Source organism: Pyrus communis, chromosome 14, assembly GCF_963583255.1.
Source record: "Pyrus communis chromosome 14, drPyrComm1.1, whole genome shotgun sequence".
In the NCBI taxonomy this organism is placed as follows: domain Eukaryota; kingdom Viridiplantae; phylum Streptophyta; class Magnoliopsida; order Rosales; family Rosaceae; genus Pyrus; species Pyrus communis.
This window is the reverse complement of record NC_084816.1, coordinates 8,009,428-8,031,438: the sequence shown is the minus strand read 5'-3', so window position 1 is coordinate 8,031,438 and position 22,011 is coordinate 8,009,428. Positions and strand designations below refer to the sequence as shown.

At 35.8% G+C, this 22,011-nt stretch overlaps 1 protein-coding gene across 3 annotated transcripts; it reads right to left on the bottom strand.

Annotated features, from left to right (window-relative positions):
* Positions 1-1,257: 1,257 nt before the first annotated feature.
* LOC137715109 (F-box/kelch-repeat protein At5g60570-like) lies at positions 1,258-4,106 on the bottom strand. Of its 3 annotated transcripts, XR_011065518.1 has the most exons (4): positions 3,949-4,106; positions 1,904-3,676; positions 1,529-1,687; positions 1,258-1,441 (listed from the first exon to the last, which is right to left on the bottom strand). XR_011065518.1 is itself a non-coding variant. In XM_068454334.1 (2 exons), the coding sequence occupies exon 2, from the start codon at positions 3,315-3,317 to the stop codon at positions 2,148-2,150; it is 1,170 nt and encodes a 389-aa protein (XP_068310435.1). In that variant the 5' UTR covers positions 3,318-3,676; positions 3,949-4,106; the 3' UTR covers positions 1,764-2,147. The 3 variants fall into 3 exon arrangements, 1 of the variants encoding a protein (XP_068310435.1); XR_011065517.1 differs by having other exon boundaries at positions 1,258-1,687; XM_068454334.1 differs by lacking the exons at positions 1,258-1,441; positions 1,529-1,687 and having other exon boundaries at positions 1,764-3,676.
* Between the last annotated feature and the right edge of the window lie 17,905 nt (positions 4,107-22,011).

The following is a 22,011-nucleotide window of genomic DNA, read 5'->3' as shown; positions in this document are numbered from 1 at the left end:
TCATTAAAATTTGATCCAACGACTATAAATAATAAGCTCTTAAAAATTATAATAATTGTAACTGTTAGATCAAATTTCAACAATCAGATCCCTTACTCAGCAAGTTCAATATATTTATATCCGGAGGGGATCCGGTTCCAAGTATAGGCTCCCTTCCCCCCTTTCCACAATATTCCGTTATGGATTTTTTATGATTTATTCTGGAATACGATTTATATCTCTATATATTAGTTCTCTAACAGTGAGGGATTCCACATTTTGGGTTAAGATCGGATGACTTCCTCTCTTTACACACAGTTTATAAGTCCACAACTCTTAAAAAATCTGAACTGTTTATTAATTTTGTCATTCATAGATTATTTCTGTAAAAAAAAAAAAAAAATTATACAAATTTAAAATTATTAGCACATTCATATATAATAAAGAAAATGGCTGAATGCAATTATGCAAAGAAACACTAAAATGACTATTATTTGATCCAACGGTCATATAATATTAGATTTGCATGATTTTTAGTAATGCACTTCAACGTTTCAACCGTTTCTTAAGAGCATGCTTAAAACAAGAAGCAATTTGGGTGAATTTTATCCTAACACAGACCCCTCATGTCCTTTCTACAAATTTAAAGAGAAACTTTCCAACATATTTTCAAAAATTGTTCATTTTGCTCATCATGCATGGATCCAATACTCATTACCTAATCCCTTCCTTTCAAAAATTGTTCATTGGCTAAGTCAACTTTACGTTAATGAAATACTTATGGAATTTCAGACTTCGAAAATGCCTTCTCTTATGCCAGCAGAGTTGGGAGGCAAGAAACAACTTAATACTGACGTTCTGTACTCTTCGCCCGACAAGAATCTCGACGACGGCTTCAATTTGTGGCGAGGAGTACTTTTGTGTGAACGACGACTTCGATAAATTTTGATAATTTTCAAATTTTTCCTACATTATATAGGCATTTGACAGCCTCACTCAATGAGTTTTCTAGCATAAACTCGAGTCATGAGATTTGAACTCGCGGCCTCCTCTAACAAAGCAAAAACAGGTGCCGCTAGACCAAATGCTCGCGTGTTAGTATACTATATTTTGGTGGCAGAAAGTGCAATTTCATGACACAAAATGATCATAGATATCGGTCAAATGCAACGATGCACCACAACCATTTTTGCATGAAGAAAACAACAGATGTCAAAGTAGCGATCCAGAATGGATAAATCGAGACAATGTAACAAAAAATACGTAAAACAGCAGAAGGAAAGTTAGCCAATGGTTTTTTATTTACCCGGAAACATAGATGTTGAATTATGTGCAACACTGAATATTGAAAAACCAGATGAACATGGAAAAGAAGATGTTGGTCCAGGCTAAAGAGAGATGTTAAACCAGGAAAGTATCACCAAAGAAATATGCCGGAAATGCAAGAATCACATCTCAGTACCTAGAAGAAAACACATCTTGATCACAATGTAGAATACCTCAAACTAGATTCACCATCAAGCTTCAAGAAAGCAGAACACTCACGTACCAGTAATACACTGTAAAATCTAGTAACACCACCAAGATCATAAGAAACGAAATGGCTGACAACTTCAGGTTCATGGACACGATGTATATGAGGTTTTAGGCTTCTAGAATAATTGTAGGCCAGATATCTGCTAGCAAGGGAATATGCATTGACGCACTTCTGAAGCACAGAACAGTATGGCTAATCAAGAAGCTGATAGATAAGAATTCATTATCTTGCTCCAGAAAACTATAAATTGTGACGAACAGAACACTATCAAGCATCAAATTTATAAAAACAAATCATTAAACAATTACGCTTTCAATTTATTAAAACATATAACTGACTGTAGAAGAGAAACACAACTTGAAAAATAAATATGGAGGAGCATCCTACCCATGTGTCCCTACTTCGCTCTTTTTGGAGCAAATCTTATGCAGGATCATGGAAGAATAAAACACCTCCAGATGCAGGCATCTTAAGAGAACCAACTTCTTTGCCAGGGAAATGCTATCTCGGCAACAATTAATTCTAGTCAATCAGATGGATGCACAAGGAACTACCCATAACTGCACAGGGAAGGGCCATGTCAGATTGCAGAAACCAGTACCTTCTTTTGTGTTAAATCTAAAAAGAATCTTCAACAACCCATAACTGCACAGTTGTACACAAACACCCCAACATGCTCTTTCACACCGATAACTTTCCAATCCAAGGTGCCATTCTTGACCCCTGACTTTGGAGACCATGAGTTCAGAACAATACCTTCACCTTCAGGACCTCTTTGCCCGCCCACAACGAGAAGCTCCTTTCCACAAGCCTTGAAGGCCAGGCCCCAGCCGTTTGAAGAGTCAGCCCTCACTGGAAGTCTTCCTAAAACATCCCAGGTGTTCTTCCCCTTGTCATACTTCTTCACCATGTTGGTTAAATACTCAACTGCATACAATTGGTTATCAACAACCGCACAAAGTGGAGGAGCCTGTGCAGCCCTATTGACAGATGGATACATACCCTCAATTTTCCTCCATTTCCTCATATCGAGATCATATTCCTCCCCACAAGTAAGCGAGTCAGTAGGACTTGACATCCCACCCATAACGTAAAACTTGCCGTCCCAAAAAAAACCAGTGCACAATCTACGTGGAGTGTGCATGTTGGGTAGCATTTCCCACCTACCCGATACAGAATCATATATCTCCGCTGATTTCAAAACATTTCCATTTCTATCACTCCCACCCGCAACAATAGCAATTGAACCAAGGCTACCAGACCCGAACAAACAGCGGGGCTGGTTCATTCCCTGACATTTTATCCAGCTACGATGTATTGCACTGTACTTCCAAATCGCAAAATCCAACAGTTCACGACCAAAAACCAACAACTGACTTCCCATGGCCAAAGACTCCTTATCCGCATGATTGAAACACTCATCACAAGGCATCTTAGGCAATGTCATCCATTTGTTTCCCATTGGATCAAATGCCTCCCACCCTCCTAAATCACACACCAGATACACCCAATGCTCCAGAATTCCCAACTGCTCTCTCAACCCATACAAATACCCACTTTTAATTAACTTATTAAACCTTGTATTAATACACGACAGAGAAGCATAATCCCATCTAGAAGCCCAAGCGAGGCAATTCAAAGCTACATCGTCAACAAGACCGGGGACAAGCGAGTCACTTGATCCATACCTTCGACGACCATCATTCGTTGTCCCCTTCAAATTCACATTCGAAATAACATTTACTCTCTCTTCCTTTTCTTCCTTCGTATAATTAGCCAACTGGGAAGGCATGTTTCTCATGTTAACAAAACTTCAGTATATCCCAACTAAAACTCCCAAACAAAAAACATTCTTCACACAGGTTCCAAAAAAAAATCCCAATTACACAAATCCCAAATCTATCAACCCGATACCCGAAAAAACAATTCCGATCTTTGCAGGCAATCGATTTCCATTGACCTACTCCTTCCCCTCCATTAAAGAATAGTCAAAATTCCATGGCAAACTCCATTACCAATTTCTATATCGAAAACGAAATTCGAACAATCTCATAGCCATCCCCCATCGGATTCACAATACAAATAAACATGGCAAACCAAACGATCAAGAATTCCAAGAACCTTTTCTCGAATGATTTCCATCAATCCAATCACAAAAATCTGCATATTCCACAAAATCAAGCACAAATTCAATACCAAAGACACAAATTTTACAAAAAAAAAATAAAATAATAATAATAATACACACACAACAGCAACAGCAAGCAAACAAAAACAATAACACTATTCAGAGAGCTAAGGTCCAATCCGAATCCGATGCCGATTGAAAAATTACGATCCGGATCGGTAGTTAATCGGATCTCGCCCAAAGGAGCCGAGAAAAACAACAACTTCAAGGAATCAAGACGAAAATAAACGAAATGTTTGCGTACCAAGAAAGTGAGAATAATCGATTTCGGATCTCAATCGCAAGGTCGCCTGCGAATTTTACCGGAATTTTTTTCCGTCGGCATGTTGCCGGAATCCGGCAGGGATAAAGAAGGAGATGAGAAGAAGGGGGGGAGGGGGAGAGAGAGAGAGAGAGTTGAAGTCTGTGCTATATATATAGCGGAGCAGTGAGGACAGAAGGATAGGGTGGATTCCAACTTGTAACTTGTAAAACTCACTAAGTCTGTTTTACGGCAATGATGGATAAGATTTGGGGCTAGTTTGGAGTTGACTGTTTCTTTAAGAGGATAAACAGTTGTGAGGAAACAGATAAATATTTTATAAAGTGAAGTTTTATTTGAACCTGTATAACTTCTTTTTATGTTTAATTTACTCTCCATATCTGTATTATTTTTAATTAAAAAACTAATATCTCTTTCAACTCAAATTTACTAACTAAACTACCATCACAAATCCAATTCAAAATGTAAAGTTATCTTTACACCTGTTTAATAAATAAAATCCCAAAAACTCATCTTCTCAACTTTGATTATCGTGAATTGAAACTCACGAGGACTTTGATTTTGTCGGATTACTTACTAAAATGCTATTCTGACTGACTGATGGCATAGATTTGTAACTATCGAGGACGTTCCAAACTTTTTTTTTGTGCATGACTTTTACCATTGTAACTCACTTTTTCTCAAAAGAAAAAAAAAATGACGACTTTTGAAGAGGTTCTACAAATTTAATGTTGCTTACAAATTAAGGAGAGAAGTCTATTAACAAGAGGACTAATGACGAATGAAAATTAAGCTGATTGGGATAGAGGAACGTGTTTACTTGCAAACTCTACCTTTGAAGGAGAGATGGGTACAAGTTCCTAATTGTAATGGTAACATGGTGTGTAGTTGCAAAACCCAAAAACCCAGGGAAACTCAAAAACCCATATTCCAAACTTAAAAATAAAATAAAATAAAATAAAAAATCAAACTAAAAAAAATTGCATAAATCGATTCATACCTGAGTTGGAGGGTTCAAAACTTCAAAAGCACCATCCATCGATAAAAAAAACTTCTTTTTCTATATGGGAGCTTTCAGGGTTTTAGCAAATGAATGTAGGATAAATATTGTGTGATGGTGGGGTTTAATTATTGAGTATGAGTTTATTTATGAATTTTAGTTTTGTTGTTATTTTCACATTGTATTTGATAGTAATTATGCAATAGGATAAAAAATAAAAAATAAAAAAATAAATAAAAAAAGACAATTCATATTTAAAATTTAAGTTAGGTATAGAAAGAGGTTATATGGGTTCAAATAAAATTTCTCTTTGATAAATTTTAGCGTTAAAAGTGTTTTTAGCAAAAAAGGATGAGAGTAGGATTGTCAATATGAAAGTTTCATTAATTGGTATCGTTCACTTGTTTCTAATGACAAATTTTATTATTTTTTATTTTTTATTTTTATAGAATTATCTTCTACTTTCTGTTGTTTTGGACCTATATTTTGAAAAAAAATTAGGCAATCCTAAACCAGCTCTTCATTCAACCAAAAAAAAAAAAAGAAAACAATTCATAGGCCTTGTGAAAGTGAAACCACTGGAAGAGAGGTCATTGAACCTTGTGAACTAGAAGCTTGAGATTGCCTTCAAACTTGTTGTGTGGTTGTGGATTAAGAGTAAGAGAGGCGATACTTGAATTCAATTGGCCAATATACACAATCCAGATACATTAGTTATTATAAAACTTTGAAAGCTTACAAAAGTAACAAAACACATTGAAAAATAAACAAAGAAAGCCTGCAATGTGAATTACCTTACATTGGTATTGTGGGACCATGATTTTTCAAGGCCAAAGTAAGACGGATAGGAGTATGCCTACCTCAGAGGTCTGGTCATGGACTCAACAGTCTCCATTGTGAGGCTGACTAAACGGATTAGTGGTGCCACCATCATTTGCTCTAGAATCAATGAGCGAAGTTCGTCAACTTTGTTGAGATAGACCATTCTTGTTCCACAAGTTTCAGGAACCTAATCTAGTATGGATTCAACATGATTTGGAGCCCTTACAATTTAAGAGTTGGTGTGCGCTGCAAGTAATCATACTCCTAAAAGGATGTAATATCTACTTCATAGATATCCTTATGGACCTTTCTAGGTTCTTCTTTGGTAACGTAAACGTTGCACACTTACTTTATTGCCCATTGCTTGAGTCATAATTTTGCTTACTAACTTGATCATCTGAGATCCTTTAACTGGCACACCCTCCCCTGTCTTAGGCTTATTCACGGTTGTGTTTTCTTTTACACATAAACCAAATCAAACATCTCCACCACTCATAGCGGTGCACGAATTTGATTCCAACAATTGGTGCTTTCATTGAGAGTTGAACTGAAGAACCTCTCGACCAGATTACTCTACTACTATGACTGCAGTAATGCCCTCATGGTGTAATTGTACCAACGAATATGCTCCACCCATGGATAGAAGTTGGGTGAGTCTACTGGTTTATGTAACTGTAAACGAGCCACTAACTAATTATCGAACTAAATACAAATGTAATACATCATTGGCATCCATGTCAATCAAACCATAGTTTACCAATTTTCTCTTATTATATTAAGAGATCATTTCATATTATGGCATATATATCCATGACAAATTGTTTTAATTTCAAGAATGTATATATATGTTAAGCTACAAATTAAACAGTTGAATAATTAAATATTTTTCTAACTCCACTTTGTTCCCAATTCCCACACACGTGCATGGTGCATTTTCCTTCATTCGTAAAACGTTGAAAATTTAAATCATTTAAGGCTCCTTTTGGAAGGGTAAGAGGTTGTAACTTAAGTGATTAAGAGTGTTTATATTGGCAGCCTAAGTTTGTATTCGAATCCCCCACATTTTTTTTGAATAAAAAATTTATAAGAATTTGAATGAAATGATATGAATATGGAGAACTATGCTAAATTTGATACAAAATCCAAAAAAACATAGATTCTACGTATTTCAAGTAACTAGACGCGATATACATTTAATGAATTAATTTTAAACGACTATGTGTTTAGAATTTTTTCTGTAGTCCATAAGTTTATTCCTTTCATGCTAATGAGTAATTAGACTTATTCTAGTCAATGAATGTTAATATAATTTCTCAAATTGAAGAGAATTTTGTGAAATCACAATAAACCTCATCAAATGTAAGTGAAATTAACCCAAAAAAAATTTAATATGTTCGTTTAAACACATTACCGTAACGAGTTTAATAATGCACTTCAAAATAAAGGTATAGATTGATTAACAAGACAACAAAAGTTACATTTAATTAAAAAGAAGAACAATACTAATTATAGAAGAACCAACAAACAATGTTGATCAATTGTTCAATAGAAAATTATTGTGGTTTAATTAATCACATACATAATTTATAACGAAACAACGAGTGAACTCGCCATCCACAAATGACCACAAGTCAATTGGAACGTCAGCCTCAAGGTGATTCCTGGAAACAACAGTTTCCCATTCACCCTCAGAACCCAAGGCATACCTCCCACCTCCCATTTTAACCAACTTGATTAGGGAAGTATAACCTTCTTGTTCAATGAGCTTCACTGCCAATGTGTCTCCAACATTGGCGAGGTTTTCTTTGTAAGCCAGTGAGAGAATTAAGACTCAGTAGAAGCTTTTCATGTATTATCAAACGCCTACTACATTATCCCTTTGGAACTTCAAATTAAGCCGTCCAACTAGTTTTATCTGGCCACCATTCATGTCATGGATCCTTTTCATGGTGTTCTTTGTCAAAACAAAACTAGCCATCTCTAAAACTTGATATATATATATATATATATATATATATATATATATATATATATATATATTCAAGATATAACCATGTGGAATCGAGAAGATTAATAAACAAACCAACTATTGTACTATGTTCACACTGCCCAACCTTATTTATAGCTTCACCCTTGAAAAACCGACTACCAATCTTACTTGTCTAAATTAATTGCATGATCTTTTATATATTCATATATACAGAAGGAATGGTGACAAAGAAAAACTCAGTACAAAGTTTGATAATAATCTGGAGTATTGATTTTTTTAATCAAGCAACGTAGTATAAAAGTCACTAAACCTTAGATTATTTTCTTACAAATTGTACTGAGAGAAGATTATATTGCTTCTTTGTAATATGGATATACATGCATGCAAGATCATGCAATTAATTTAGACTACAAGGATTGGTGGTCGGTTTTCCCAGAGTCAAGCTATATTAGGTTGGGCATAGTGATCATATACAGTACAATAGTCGGTTTGCTTATTGATCTTCTCGATTCCACAAGGTTAATTATATTTTGAATATATATCAAATTTTAAAGACGCCTAATTTTGATTTGACAGAAGACACCAAGAAAAAGATCCAAGAGATGAACGGCAGCCACCTAAATCTCGTTGGACGACTTAATTTAAAGTTTCAACGAGACATATGCAGAAGGTGTTTAATAATACATGAAGCACTACTACCGAGTCTTATTCTCTCCCTGGATGACAAGATAAAACTCGCCATTGTTATAGATACACTGGCAGTGAAGCAGGTCGAACTAGAAGGTTATACTTCCCTAATAAAGTTGGTTAAAATGGGAGGTGGGAGATATGCCTTGGGTTCTAATGGTGAATGGAAAACTTTTGTTTCCAGGAATCACCTTGAGGTCGACGTTCCAATTGACTTATGGTCATTTGTGGACGGCGAGTCCACTCGTTGTTTCCCTATTGACCATCTACGTAGTTAATAAAACCACGATATTTTTCTATTGAACAATTGATTAGCATTGTTCTCTGGTTCTTCTATAATTAGTATTGTTCTTCTTTTATTTTATCAAATGCAAGTTTTTGTAGTCTTGTTAATCAACCTTTACCTTTATTTTGATGTGCATTAGTAAACCCATTATGGTAATGTGTTTAAACGAACACATTATTTTTACTTACACTTGATGAGGTTTATTGTATTTTAACAAAATTCCCTTATGTTTGAGATATTATAGTAACATATCTTGATTAGAATAAGTTAATTAGAATGAAAGGAATAAAGTTATGGATTACTCAAAAAAATAAAAAATAAAGTATTTTTTTCAATAATTAATTACACGTATACCATTTCTAGCTACTTGAAATGCGCGGAATCTTTTTTTTTTTTTGGATTTTCTAGAAAATTTAGCATAGTTTTCCAAATTTAAATATTTTCATTCGAATTCTTCTAAATTTTCTTTACAAGTAAAATGAGAGGGATTTGAGCACATACTTAGGGTGCCAAAATAAACGCTCTAAACCACTTAAGTTACTAGCCCTTGCCCATTCAAAAGGTGCCTTAAATGATTTAAATTTTCAACGTTTTACAAAATAAAGAAAAATGCATCATATATGATACCATATAAGTTTTAATTTGATACTTTTTTCCATGTATTTATAAATATTTTCTTGTTCAATAGAAAGTAGAGCTTTTCTTTGATTATAAGGGTAAATTAGTAAATTCATAAGAATATTTTTTTTTACTCAAGGGGTTACAATACGTGAAAGGAAATTAAAATCTTAGGGAATTTTTTTTACTCAAGGGGTTACGATACGTGTTAGTGTAATTACTCAAGGTCAAATATTTTTTGTAGTTCATGGGGTGATCCTAAACTTTTTAGGCCAAATATTTTTTGCAGTTCAAGTGGTGATATAGTAATTTTGAATTCATACTTTAGGTTGAAGTTCGTTAGCAATAATAGTCAAATCGAAATTTCATCTTTTGTAAAATGTAAGGGCAAAAACTAACCCAGATCTCCCCCATCTTCATCTTATTCCCCACCCGACTCGACCAATGGAAAACCTTCACCCCGACAACCCCATGTATTTTCTACTCTCTTCACTAAGCGGCGCACCACCGTCAAGACGAAGAACCATTTAGTAGACTTTTCAAGCAAAAAGGTAATGTTAAGAAGACCAATTTTGTAAATCATATGATGTGATTGTTGATGATTAGATTATTACTTAATTATTGATTGATGCTATTACTTATACTGTTGTTGGCAGCTACTTTATCAAATATTTTGATATTTTGAAATAAATCAATCTGGATACACGCTCTACATTGTAGTTTCCTTTATGCAATAGTAAATTAGTCAAGAGTTCATGAATAAAAATTTTGAAGTTATTAGGATTATAATTAATTTGAAATATTTTTTCTATTTAATTTAAGATTTCTTTCCTAAAATAATTTTATACTTCTATTCCTATTAGGCACTAGAAGTAAAGTAAGCAACAACTATCATAGCTAATAACTATTTTGAAAGTTGTCTTTGGGGTAATAATGATGTTGCTAATGAAAAAAATGTGACAAAAAACCAAGAAGTAGGTAATAACAATCCCCACAATAATGATTACTGCATTAAAAAATAGGGAGCTTTATTGGAAATTGATTGAGTTAAGTTTATTTTAATAAAAAAATCTTTTATTTTTTTTTTTATGAGAAAACAATAAAAAAACTTCATTTAAGAGAGAAACCCCTCACACGAGGCCTTTTTCTTTTTCCAATTTATTTATTTATTTTTTTTTTGTTTGGAGAGAAAAACGATATTAGATATTCAATTCAAACAACGCAGAATAAGTACAAACTAAGGATAGCATGCATACTAGGCCTCAATAAAACCTTGCCGAAGCTTTCAACCCGGTCGAAGTAAAACCTTGCCGAAGCTTTCAACCCGGTCGAAGTAAAGAGCGTCCCGCACAAACAATGACCTATCCTCAAATGTCAATATAAAGCAAATTACAAGGTATCCCTAAGCAAATCAAGGGAATTTTCCACCCACCAAACATGTAGCATATATCCATTGCCGTGCTGTGAGCGTCAACCATGCGGCAGAGCAAGCGGCCATGGCTTCCATAGTCCTCTCCACACACTGCAAAACCAACCTGAACCACCAACTGAAAGCCTTCAAACAGGTGCACTCCACATAAAATCAAAATGACAGAACAAAGGCAAAATACAAAGTGAAATCTACCAAAAAAAAGGCCACCACATGACTAGCCACCTGAAAACCGGGAAAGTAATGGCTCATGAAAAGGAGAGATAGCTAGTGAGGCAAACAACGTCTCTACAAAACCCAATACATTATTCAAATCCAGTACAACTGGAAAACATGTGCCCATAATATTTTAATTATCCTGCTCCAACCCCCGACCCTCGCCAATCGACCCAACCATAAGCAACTTCCTGCTGCCTCTGTCCTAGAGAAGCCTAGAAACTAGGGAACTCTAAAGAGCAATTAGGAACCTTTTAGCATCAAAATATAGACTTCAAAGAGGAGAAAAGCTCAGTGTAATCAAATAACAAGGCTAAGTTGGCTTTGACAGGAAGACAAGCATCTTATATACAAAGATTATCCATTTTCAACCCAATAGACGCCATAGCATATGCAACAAAGTTCGCCTTCTTGAAAACATGCCCCCATTTGATATCCTGGAAAAATGAGGCACACCACCTGATATCTTCAATGATAGACCTCAAGTTCCACGACGTTTCACAAACTCCACAAACGGCATCAATGATAAGCTTAGGGCTGGTTCAATATGGGATCCCAAACCGAAAATGAGATCCCAAATTCCAAACCGATTTTTTTCGGGACAAGGTTTCAGAAACCAAAACCAAACCGATATTTTGGTATTCCCAAAATTTTTTCGGGATTTCGGTATGGTTTGGGATTCATCGACCTCCCATCTTTCCTGCCAGCCCACACGACCACTTTATCCCAAATTTGTCGATCTCCCCAACCCATCTCCATCCCTCTCATTCCTGGGCTCGTCTTTGCTGCCTACAGGAGTCGGAGGGCTTTGCGAAGTGCATCGAATAGAATTGGGTACCGATCTTCGTCGATGTGTGAGCTTTTCCATGTCTTACCGAACGAAATTGCCACAAACGGCTACTCTGCTTTGCAGCGATGGATTTGATGTCTTGGAAGAACGATTGGGTTCCTCAGACGAAGGCTGCAATGGGTATGGTTTTTGAGGAAGAACATGTTGCAAGTGTGGCTATTTTTGAAGATTGAGAAAGCATTTGGAAGCCTTAGGCTTGCTTCTGCATTTGAGGGAGTCGGTGGACGGAGAGAATGGGTGGCTATCTGTGCCTCTGTGGGAGTGCGAATGGTTATCAAGAAATAAAAATAGGGAAAGTAATGGTGAGTGAAGTCTATGAAGATGACAGACAATACACAGCCCCCTACCCCCTACCCCTACTCTAGTCAGCTTTCTAACTCTTTCTCCAACCTTCGAAATAATAAAAAAAAGAAAAGGTGGTGAAGAAAGATATCATTGGCTAGAGGAACGGCTTGGTTGATTAAATTATATATATATATATGGGAATTGTAATTGGCACTCCAAAAATCGCATTCTACACTTCAAACTTTCTATATTTGGAAATAAAAAAATATAATTGTGATTTCCGAACAAAGAAAAGTGTGAGACCGATTCTTGTACCGAATGGTTAGGGATCGATTTGGGATTGGTACTAAAATTTTCGGAATTTTTTCTGTTTGGGATCGGGATTTTTTCGGTATGGTTCGAGATTTCTAGGATTTTTTTTCCAGCCCTAACTAAGCTTAAAGTCACCCTCCACACACACATACATCAAGTTTCTCCTCTTAGCCCATATTAGGGCCTCATGTAACGTCATGGCCTCAGCAACATTGATGGTGGAAGACTCCAAACTCATAGCACCAGCGATAATAGGCTTACTACTCCAATTCCTGATAATAAAACCTCTCATCGCCATAAAGTTTGATACCGAGCAGTCGAAATTTATTTTAAAATATGGGTACGAAGGGTAAATCCATTTAATCACGTTATCATCACTTCTTACCTGTGTATTTTTCTAACTCTCCACATTTTCCTTGAAATAGTCATTAACCATAGCCATAGCACGGAGGAACGCTCTGTTATGAACAGGATTCACGTTCCTAAAAATGCTTCCATTTGTATCATTCCAAATTTGTCAGCAAATAGAAACAGCTTTGTTTAAATTGCTTACAACATTCGAATTATTGTGAGAGAGGTTTGCAAGCCACTCACTTATCATGAGGTTGCTATCAAAATCTGATAAGGACATATCAGTAGCACAACTCCAAACCTGCTTAGCATAATGGCAGTGGAGAAACAGATGATCGATCTCTTCCTCGTGGTTGTTGCACATGGGGCATTGAGTATTTATGTTAGGAATGAACTTGCTAAGTTTCTTTCTAGTTTGAAGCTTACCTTTGATGAGACTCCAGGAAAATAACTTTAATTTGGGAGGCAAGACTTGCTTCCACATTCTATTTATAAGGTTTTGAGTCAAGGAATGGCCAAGATCCTCCATTTAAAGCCAAGTAGTAGATTTAACCGAGAACTTACTATTATTACTAGGCCCCCAGACAACCGCATCCTTGGAGGAATAAATAGGAATAGGAGTACTACAAATTTTATTTGATGTAAAAGTGTTTATTACTTGAATTAAACTGGCCTTGTCCCACTGCCCATCCACAATAAAATCAGCAACCTTGGTCCCCCATTGAATTTGATGTCTTTGATTTTTTGGGATGAGATGAAAGTAGGCCTGGCAAAAGGGTCGTGTCTATCGTGTTCGTGTCGTTTTCGTGTAACATCTGTTATCTTAACAGGTCGTGTCGTGTCACACCCGTTATCTTAACGGGTCCTTAACAGGTCGTGTCACTTTACCCAACGGGTAAAGTGACCCGACCTGTTATGACCCGTTAAGAAAAAAATATATTTTTTTAAAATTTGCACATACCACACATTGCCACATAAATATTACTTCAAAACATTAAAACATTTCTCGTTCAAGTACTATATCTACACTCGAAAATAAAAGCCTAATAAAAAAAATAATACATACACTACTAATCTATTACAAATATTAAATGTGCAAGGATAAAGAGTTTTTGTTTTTAAGATTGTAAGTCTTTCTCAAAAGTTTACACCTCCATTTACAAAACCTTCAATTTACATCGATCATCATGAAATTGTATTGGAACTTTAGCTTGATCTATTGCCTTCAAGAGTTATGTTGAAGATGTTTTCAGTAAGATTTTCCACGTCAGAACTCTCTTCCGCATAAACTAAGTATAGAAAAAGCAAACATTAAAAATCATTCAATTATGAAAAGTTAAACAAAATAATTATGAAAAGAATAAAATAATAATACTATACCATATAAAAATATATTACCTCCTTTTCCAAATAGTTGATTCATACTTTTATTAAGTATATAAATTATAACATAAGATTTTGTGATATCCACATCCACTAGTGTAAATATTTTAAATTGAAGATCAAATTCATTCTTTGTATTCATATAGGGTCAAGGAGTATCCACTTGTGTAAATATTTTAAATTGAAGATCGAATTCATTCATTGTATTCATATAGGGTCAAGGAGTGTAGTTATAAAAAATCATCAAAATCGGAGTTAAAATAACCGTTAAATCGTGATTTTTCGTTTATAACCGTTGAAAAGCTTTGTCCCGTTACTTGATCTCTGAATGTTTTTTTTTGTGATTTTTTGCTGATGTGATCTCCAAGCATATACAAACAATTTTGACGGTTTGGATCGTTGAAATTAGTTTTGGAGAATTCGTAAAATGATAGATTGACTAACACTTAGAGTTTATTTATACTTTTATTAAGTATAACATAAGATTTTGTGGTATCCACTTGTGTAAATATTTTAAATTGAAGATCGAATTCATTCATTGTATTCATATAGGGTCAAGGAGTGTAGTTATAAAAAATCATCAAAATCGGAGTTAAAATAACCGTTAAATCGTGATTTTTCGTTTATAACCGTTGAAAAGCTTTGTCCCGTTACTTGATCTCTGAATGTTTATTTTTTATGATTTTTTGTTGATGTGATCTCAAAGCATATAGAAACAAGTTTGACGGTTGGGATCGTTGAAATTAGTTTTGGAGAATTCGTATGCCATCAATCAAGTTCTCTGTGTGTGTGTGTGTGTGTGTGTATATATTTATTAAGTAGATTTAAATCTATTTATTTTGTACATATAAATTATAATTGACTGGTACACGGAATAGTACATACATCACGTGTCACGTGTGTCATTATAAAAATAGTGAGATATGTCATGACAGTCATGTGTGTGATAAAAAGTTAATAACTTTAAAAAAAAAAAAAAAAAATTTTTCACCACTTCTATTAATTTTCATTTTTCCCTCTCTTTTTTGTTTCCTTTTCAACTTTTTCTTATCATTTTCACTTTTCCCTCCAACATCTTTCCCTAATTCCCTCACTTTTTTGTTTCATTTTCAACTTTTCTTAACATTTTCATTTTCCCTCCATTTTTTTTTTCAAAAAGGACGGCAAGTTGGCAACGGCAATAAATTCATTATTGAAATTTGAATGGAAACAAATCACATCAAATTTCAATGGATGCAATGCAATGCATCATATTCATGCATATTAAATTATTAATTAATAATTATTATAGTTTTTATAAAATTTAATATATATATATATATATAATTATTATAGATAGACTTAATATTTTGGGGGGTATAATTATTATAGTATATATAATTATTATAATTATTATAAATTTTATAGTTAATTTAATATATATATATATTTATTATAATTTTTAGGGGTATAAAATTGTAAAATTAATGTATATAATTATTACAGTATTTTTTTAGGGTTATAAAATTATAAAAATAATATTCTGCTTATCGTGTATCGTGTTACCCACGTGTATACCCGAACCAACCCGTTATCTTAACAGGTGCTTATCGGGTTACTCGATAACGACCCGATTCGTTATCGTGTCGATCCAAACACCTGTTAATTTCGTGTCGTGTCGTGTCGGGTTATCGGGTCGTGTCAGAAATTGCCAGACCTAGATGAAAGAGAGGGTGAGGAAAAACCCAGTTGTGAGTCTAGAACAAGATGTCATTGCCATCACCTACCACCCACTTCATACCCCTACTGATAATGTCTCTTGACCCTAGGATTGCTTTCCAAGCAAGCAAGTGGTTTTATTTAGTTTTGGTCTCTAAAAAACCCTCATGTCTAAGGTATTTTTTCCTGGCTATGTTAGCCCACCAATTATGCTTAAGAAAAGCACTTTCCAACCTAGTTTAGCAAGACAAGCCTTATTGAAATGGTCTAGGTTCCTGATACCTAAACCACATGCACTCTATGGTCTACAAATTTCCTTCCAACTCACAGGGTTACACTTATGACTCTTGCCCCAGAAGAATTGTCTACACTTCCTATTTAATTGGCTTGTTAGTTTATAAGGGTATTTAAAACAAGACATGATATGATTAAGCATACCTGAAAGGTTTGATTGAACAAAAGTAAGTATTCCCGCCTTTGAAAGAGTGTGAGCCTTCCAACCGGCTAACTTCTATTTAAATCTCCTGATTAGCTCATTCCCATTTAGAGGGTCCTTCCAAAATACAATGTTGTGTATACCAAGATATTTCCCAATGGTCATCTTGTGCTGAATATGAAGAATGTTGACAATTTCACTTCGAATCTAGTTAGTTGTATTAGAAGAAAAGTATAAAGAAGATTTGTTGAAGTTTATTTGTTGACCAGAAGCATTTGCAAAACAGTTAAGAACTTCTAAGACCTTTCTGGCACCCCTTATAGATGTCTTGCCAAAGATGAGGCAGTCATCTGCAAAAACAAGATTAGAAACTTTGTAGCCAAAAAGGGGAAGTGAGTAGGCCAATATGGGATTTTGGGTATACGCTAACTCATTCAACTTCCTAATCAAGGGTTCCATGCAAAGAATGAAAACATAGGGGGATAATGGGTCCCCTTGCTTGATACCTCTACTTGCACAGAAATAGCCATGAGACTTACCATTAATGTTAATGGAAAATGAAGTTGAAGATATACATTCCGTAACTAGATTTATCCACTTAATACAAAAACCAAACCCTTCCAACACACATTTAATATAGTCCCAGTTTAAGACATCATACGTTTTCTCCAAGTCTAGCTTGATAACTAGCTCCCTGGTTCTGTCTTTCTTCCTATTAAAATTAGAGAACAATTCATGAGCAATAAGAATATTATCTTGTATTGACCTACCTGGAGCAAAGGCACCTTGGTTGGGCGAAATACACTCCTGCAAAAGGGGCTTTAACTTGGTGATCATAACTTTCATTATAATCTTGTAGCTAACATTACAGAGGCTAATTAGGCAATAATTATTGATTGTTTTCAGATTCTCCACTTTTGGGATTAGGGCAATATTTGTATGGTTGATTAACTTTAGGCTTGTGTTATTTACAAAAAAAATATATATTTAACCATATTGGGCACCATATTGCACACTAATAGCCCTACCTCATCCCAGCATTTCTAAAAGAAACTCGCATGGATACCATCCAGCCCTGGGGCTTTAAGAGCTCCAATGCTTTTAACAGCATTCCAAATCTCATCATTTGAAGGGACCTCAATTAACTTGATATTCTGATCATGTGAAATGCATGGTTTTATTACCTGAGAGATTAAGCTCGAGTGCTCAGCAGTTGGGGGATTGGATCGATTGATGAATTCCATTTTGAATTCCTACACAAAAACTTGTTCCAAGCCCTTTCCCCTATACCACCAGATACCATTGCCATCTCTGATTTTATTAATTTCATTTCGCTTTCTCCTGATAGTCGCACACAATTGGAAAAATCTTGTATTTTTATCACCATGCTTTAACTAATTAAACTTTGCTTTTTGCGTCCACGTCACTTCCTCATCCTTAAGGACTTGAGTTTAGCCTTTCATTAATTTGAACCTCTAGGTGAACTTTCTCACTAAAATTGTTTGAAGAGTTAACATTATAGTTAGAAGACATAAGTTCCTTCTGGATACTGTCCAGCTCCATTAAAATTTTATCTTTTTTCTCCCTGACCAGACCAAACACCGTGCAATTCCAATGTTTAACAAGAAAAGCGAAAGTACCTAAACAACCCCTGAAATGATCAAGAGAGGAAAGCTCCTCACTACATTTCCAAGCCCCCTTAACAAACTGTTTAAACTTAGGGTGAAGGTTCCACTTGGCCTCAAATTTGAAACACTTCCTCCTACGTTTAACTGGAGAGACAATTCGAACCAATAAGAATTGGCAACAACCCTATCTAATATCTCAAAAATAAGCGAGTCATCCTTGTGTTTATTAGTCTAAGTGAAAGGAACTCCCGAAGCTTGTAATGAAATTAGCCCCTCATTGTTCAGAAAATCCACAAATTTATTCAAATTAGCATTAACACTTTGAATCCCTCCCCATTTTTCCTTAATGCAAGTAATATTGTTAAAGTCTCCTAGCAACATCCAGGGCTTATAGCCGGGGTTTAGGGATGAGAATTCCTCCCACAAACTATCTTGGAAAGACTTTTGAGGATAGACATAGACAGCAATATCGTAGTACTCAAAATTTGCATGCACATCTTTAACTAAAGCATGAATATACCAAGGAGAAGCAACGATCACATTCAGATTAAGAACATTAGCATTCTAGCAAATAAAAATGCCTCCCGATCTCCCGTCAAGGTTAAAACCAAAAGATTGATCAAAAAACCTTCTAAAGCAACTAACGGGGGCCTTGTCCACAACAGACTTAGTTTCTACAACACAAAAGACATCAAGCTTAACCAAACTATTAAGAAAACTAAAATAACTAGTAAACTCATGCCTTCCCCAACCCCTACAATTCTAAATGATATCGTTCTTCAAGATAAGCAGACGAACCAACTTCAGCATCTTCCTCCTCGCGGACTTGTTTTCTTGGACTCATCAATCCAACAGTTGGCCAAGCACTCATGGAAGTTGCCTCAGTCGCAAGCATGGCCGCAACAAAGCTTCGCGAGCTCTCCTTAGCTTCGGACTCACCACTTCCAACGTTTGACATCATCACATCCTGATTTTTTTTTTTTTTTTTTTATCAAAACACACATTACATCAAAGAAATTTACCTTGCCTAGCCTAAAGTCATCATTATGGTAAGACTCAAACGGAAACAATAACTCAACCAAATCATCAAACATTTGTAAATCAGACAAATTCCAATCAATTATAAATTTCGTGGTAGTTTGAGAAATATTATTTGCATTGCCTAAAAAAAAACTCTTTATTCCCACTTACTTGATGCTCCCTCTCCTTTGATTTTCCAACTCTTCTCCAGTCTTGCATGATATCAGCCTTTGCTACCCACTTTGGCTTAGGCCTAGCAACCACTTCTCTATACGACCTGTCATCCCTGGAACTGTCACCCATTTTCCTCTTATCCATTTTCCTCCTCTATCTTGGAATAACCATAGTCCAGCCCTCTTCATCAGGCCTTGTATCCTCAACATGCTGCCAGATTCCTCAACTTCCGTGTACTTCTGCTCAACAATTGTGGGATTTAGAAAGCAACGCATCACATCCTTTTCTAAACTCGCCTTAACATCATTATCAATAACCACATCCTTCGGATATACAGACGATTCATCATCAAAAACCTTGTCAATCATGAAACATCCATCATTTGCATATGCCCCTCAAGCCTTCTTCTCCCGCAATAAAAACAGACTTCAAAAATATTTTCATAACTAATAAGGATTGGATAGTCATCCTCATGGTTGACAATGAAGACTCGCTTTAAAGGGAAACGTAAGTCGACTTCTAAAGGACTTTTACAAACATGTCGTTCAACCGCAAAATTACCTCATCTATTATGATGACCTAACAGCTATGTGATATCCTTGATAATCTTCTCCTTTTTGTATTGCACAGGGACTCGAGGTAGACGAACCCAGATCACCAGCTTGGTAATGACGTCGGTGTCCTTAAAGTTCGTTGTCCACCGTTCCAAGTGGAAAATTTATCCACGAACATACCGTGGTCGATTCCTCATAACGAATTTCAAGTCATCCTCATCCAAGAATTCCCACTTCCTTCTGAAATAGTCTAAATAAAAAGTGTTCTTCACCTTATTTTTCCAAAGCAGCCCCAACTTCCACTTGATCAAACGAGCGTCAAGGGTCTAACCGAATATCTTCCCCATGAGAACCCTAGACAACATATGCTCCACATTGATGGACGAGCATAAATGGGTGTTAACACGAGTCACACCACACTCCATGGTAAAAGTACTCATAGCCCTTTCAACAACAACTGGTTCTTGTTTAGGCTGAGGAACAGGAAAATGATTCTCCCAATTAGGTATATAGCTCTCAAAGCAGATTCTAAGCCTGGGCGGAGTGCTAGAGGAAAAGGCAGCCAGTTGAGGGTTAGACATTCTAAATGAACCAGTAAGTGAGGGAAATGAAGGCAAGTAATTTGATGGGAAATAGAGGCACCATCTAGTCCGGAATATACAGGGACGTTTAGGAGGAAACCAACCATCAAAGCACACCAACAAAATAAAGAAAAACAATAAAAAGAAAATTGCAAAACCTACTCCATAGGACCATAGGTCATAATACCAAAACTTAGCCAATTACTGGGGGTGGCAGCCGCATGCAATAAACCGACGTCTAAAGCATCCCAAAGCATCAACCTATAGCCAATGAGAGAACTCAAGAAGGGCTCGGGAATGTGAAACATCTCCATATCCAACAGCCCCAAAATGAAAGTTACTACACCTCAAGTAACTCTAGTCATAATGAGGTTTGCTACCAGACACCCCAAGATATTGAGGCAAAAACCAAAAAACACATCACTTGAAGCATCACTCAACATCCATAACCAGCCAATCAAGACCCAAACCACCAACATAGTAGAAAGCCCACATGCTCTACGTCAACTTACTCGTGTTGTCCACGTGTTTGGCTTGAAAATTCGTCACACGCGAGGAGGTGTGTGATGATGAAGGTAAAAGAATCCCACATCGATGAAAGGAAAAACCTTGCAAGGGTTTATAAGATAATTGACTTACTCCCCATTTGTCAATTAATTTTACAGTGGAACGTCAACTTTCTTCAGAAAGTATCAAACCCACATCAAAGAAAATAGGGACATTCCATGTACTTATAAATCGTTGAGTTACTCTCTGTATTACTACCTAATTATGATGAAACCTCAACTTTCTTCAACTTTGTGAGATGGGAAAGAAAGTCTTGTTTACAATTGACGGGTCATTCGTTCTATCAATTGAGCGATGTGTTATCTTTGTCGCCCTGCAAAGGTAGTTTACGAGTTATTCATCATGGCACCGATCTTCCTATCCACATGGGTTGTGGCGTTTAGGCAACCACATTTTTTCAGCCGGCGGCATGAGAGCAAAATACGACCCAGTAAAGGGCCAAATGAGAGATCATCCGTGTAAAAATGTCAGGTATATTGATATGCGTTGGTTCGACGCTCAAATGGAGCTAACTTTAATACAAGGGAAAACCCAACCACTGTTGTGCCAATGCGGCGACAACTCTTTTACTCTTGCATGTCCCATCCCATGAGATGAGAATCCGGTCTCTCTGCATTCTCTTTACGAGGATTTTAGATATTCTCACATCTTATCCGTTTATTGTATATCGTGTGATCAGTTTTCTTTAGGTATTATTTATATTTAATTTAAATAAAAAATTCATAATGATTTCTTTATAATAAAAATTCAAAATGATTTTTGGCTGCACAATCTAAATGTCATTGCATGAGCCATGCTAGCATCCGTTGAGATTTCAACTTTGAAGTCCCATCCAATCCATGCATATCTCACAATCTTGGTAACTACTCAGATTGTATACCACCATTTTGGTAGGATAATATTGTAATCTTCTTCAAAAAATAGGTGTTAAGGGCATGCTAGCACGTCGAGTTTGGACCTAAATTCAAGTCATCGCTACCGAAATCAAACCGCACTGGCAGAACTCAGCTGATGGACTTGATCGGTTCTTAACCAATGTGGTTTGGATTTTTGACAAAACCATGTGGTTTGATTGCTGTTTGCCCCAAAGTTAAGCTTTTGATTGTCAAAAAGCACTTTCAGCTCTTCGAGAAGCAGTTTCAAATGCTTGATTCTCTC

Coding starts and splice junctions, on each gene's coding strand:
- LOC137715109 (XM_068454334.1), bottom strand. CDS start 3,317: ATGAGAAACATGCCTTCCCAGTTGGCTAATTATACGAAGGAAGAAAAG.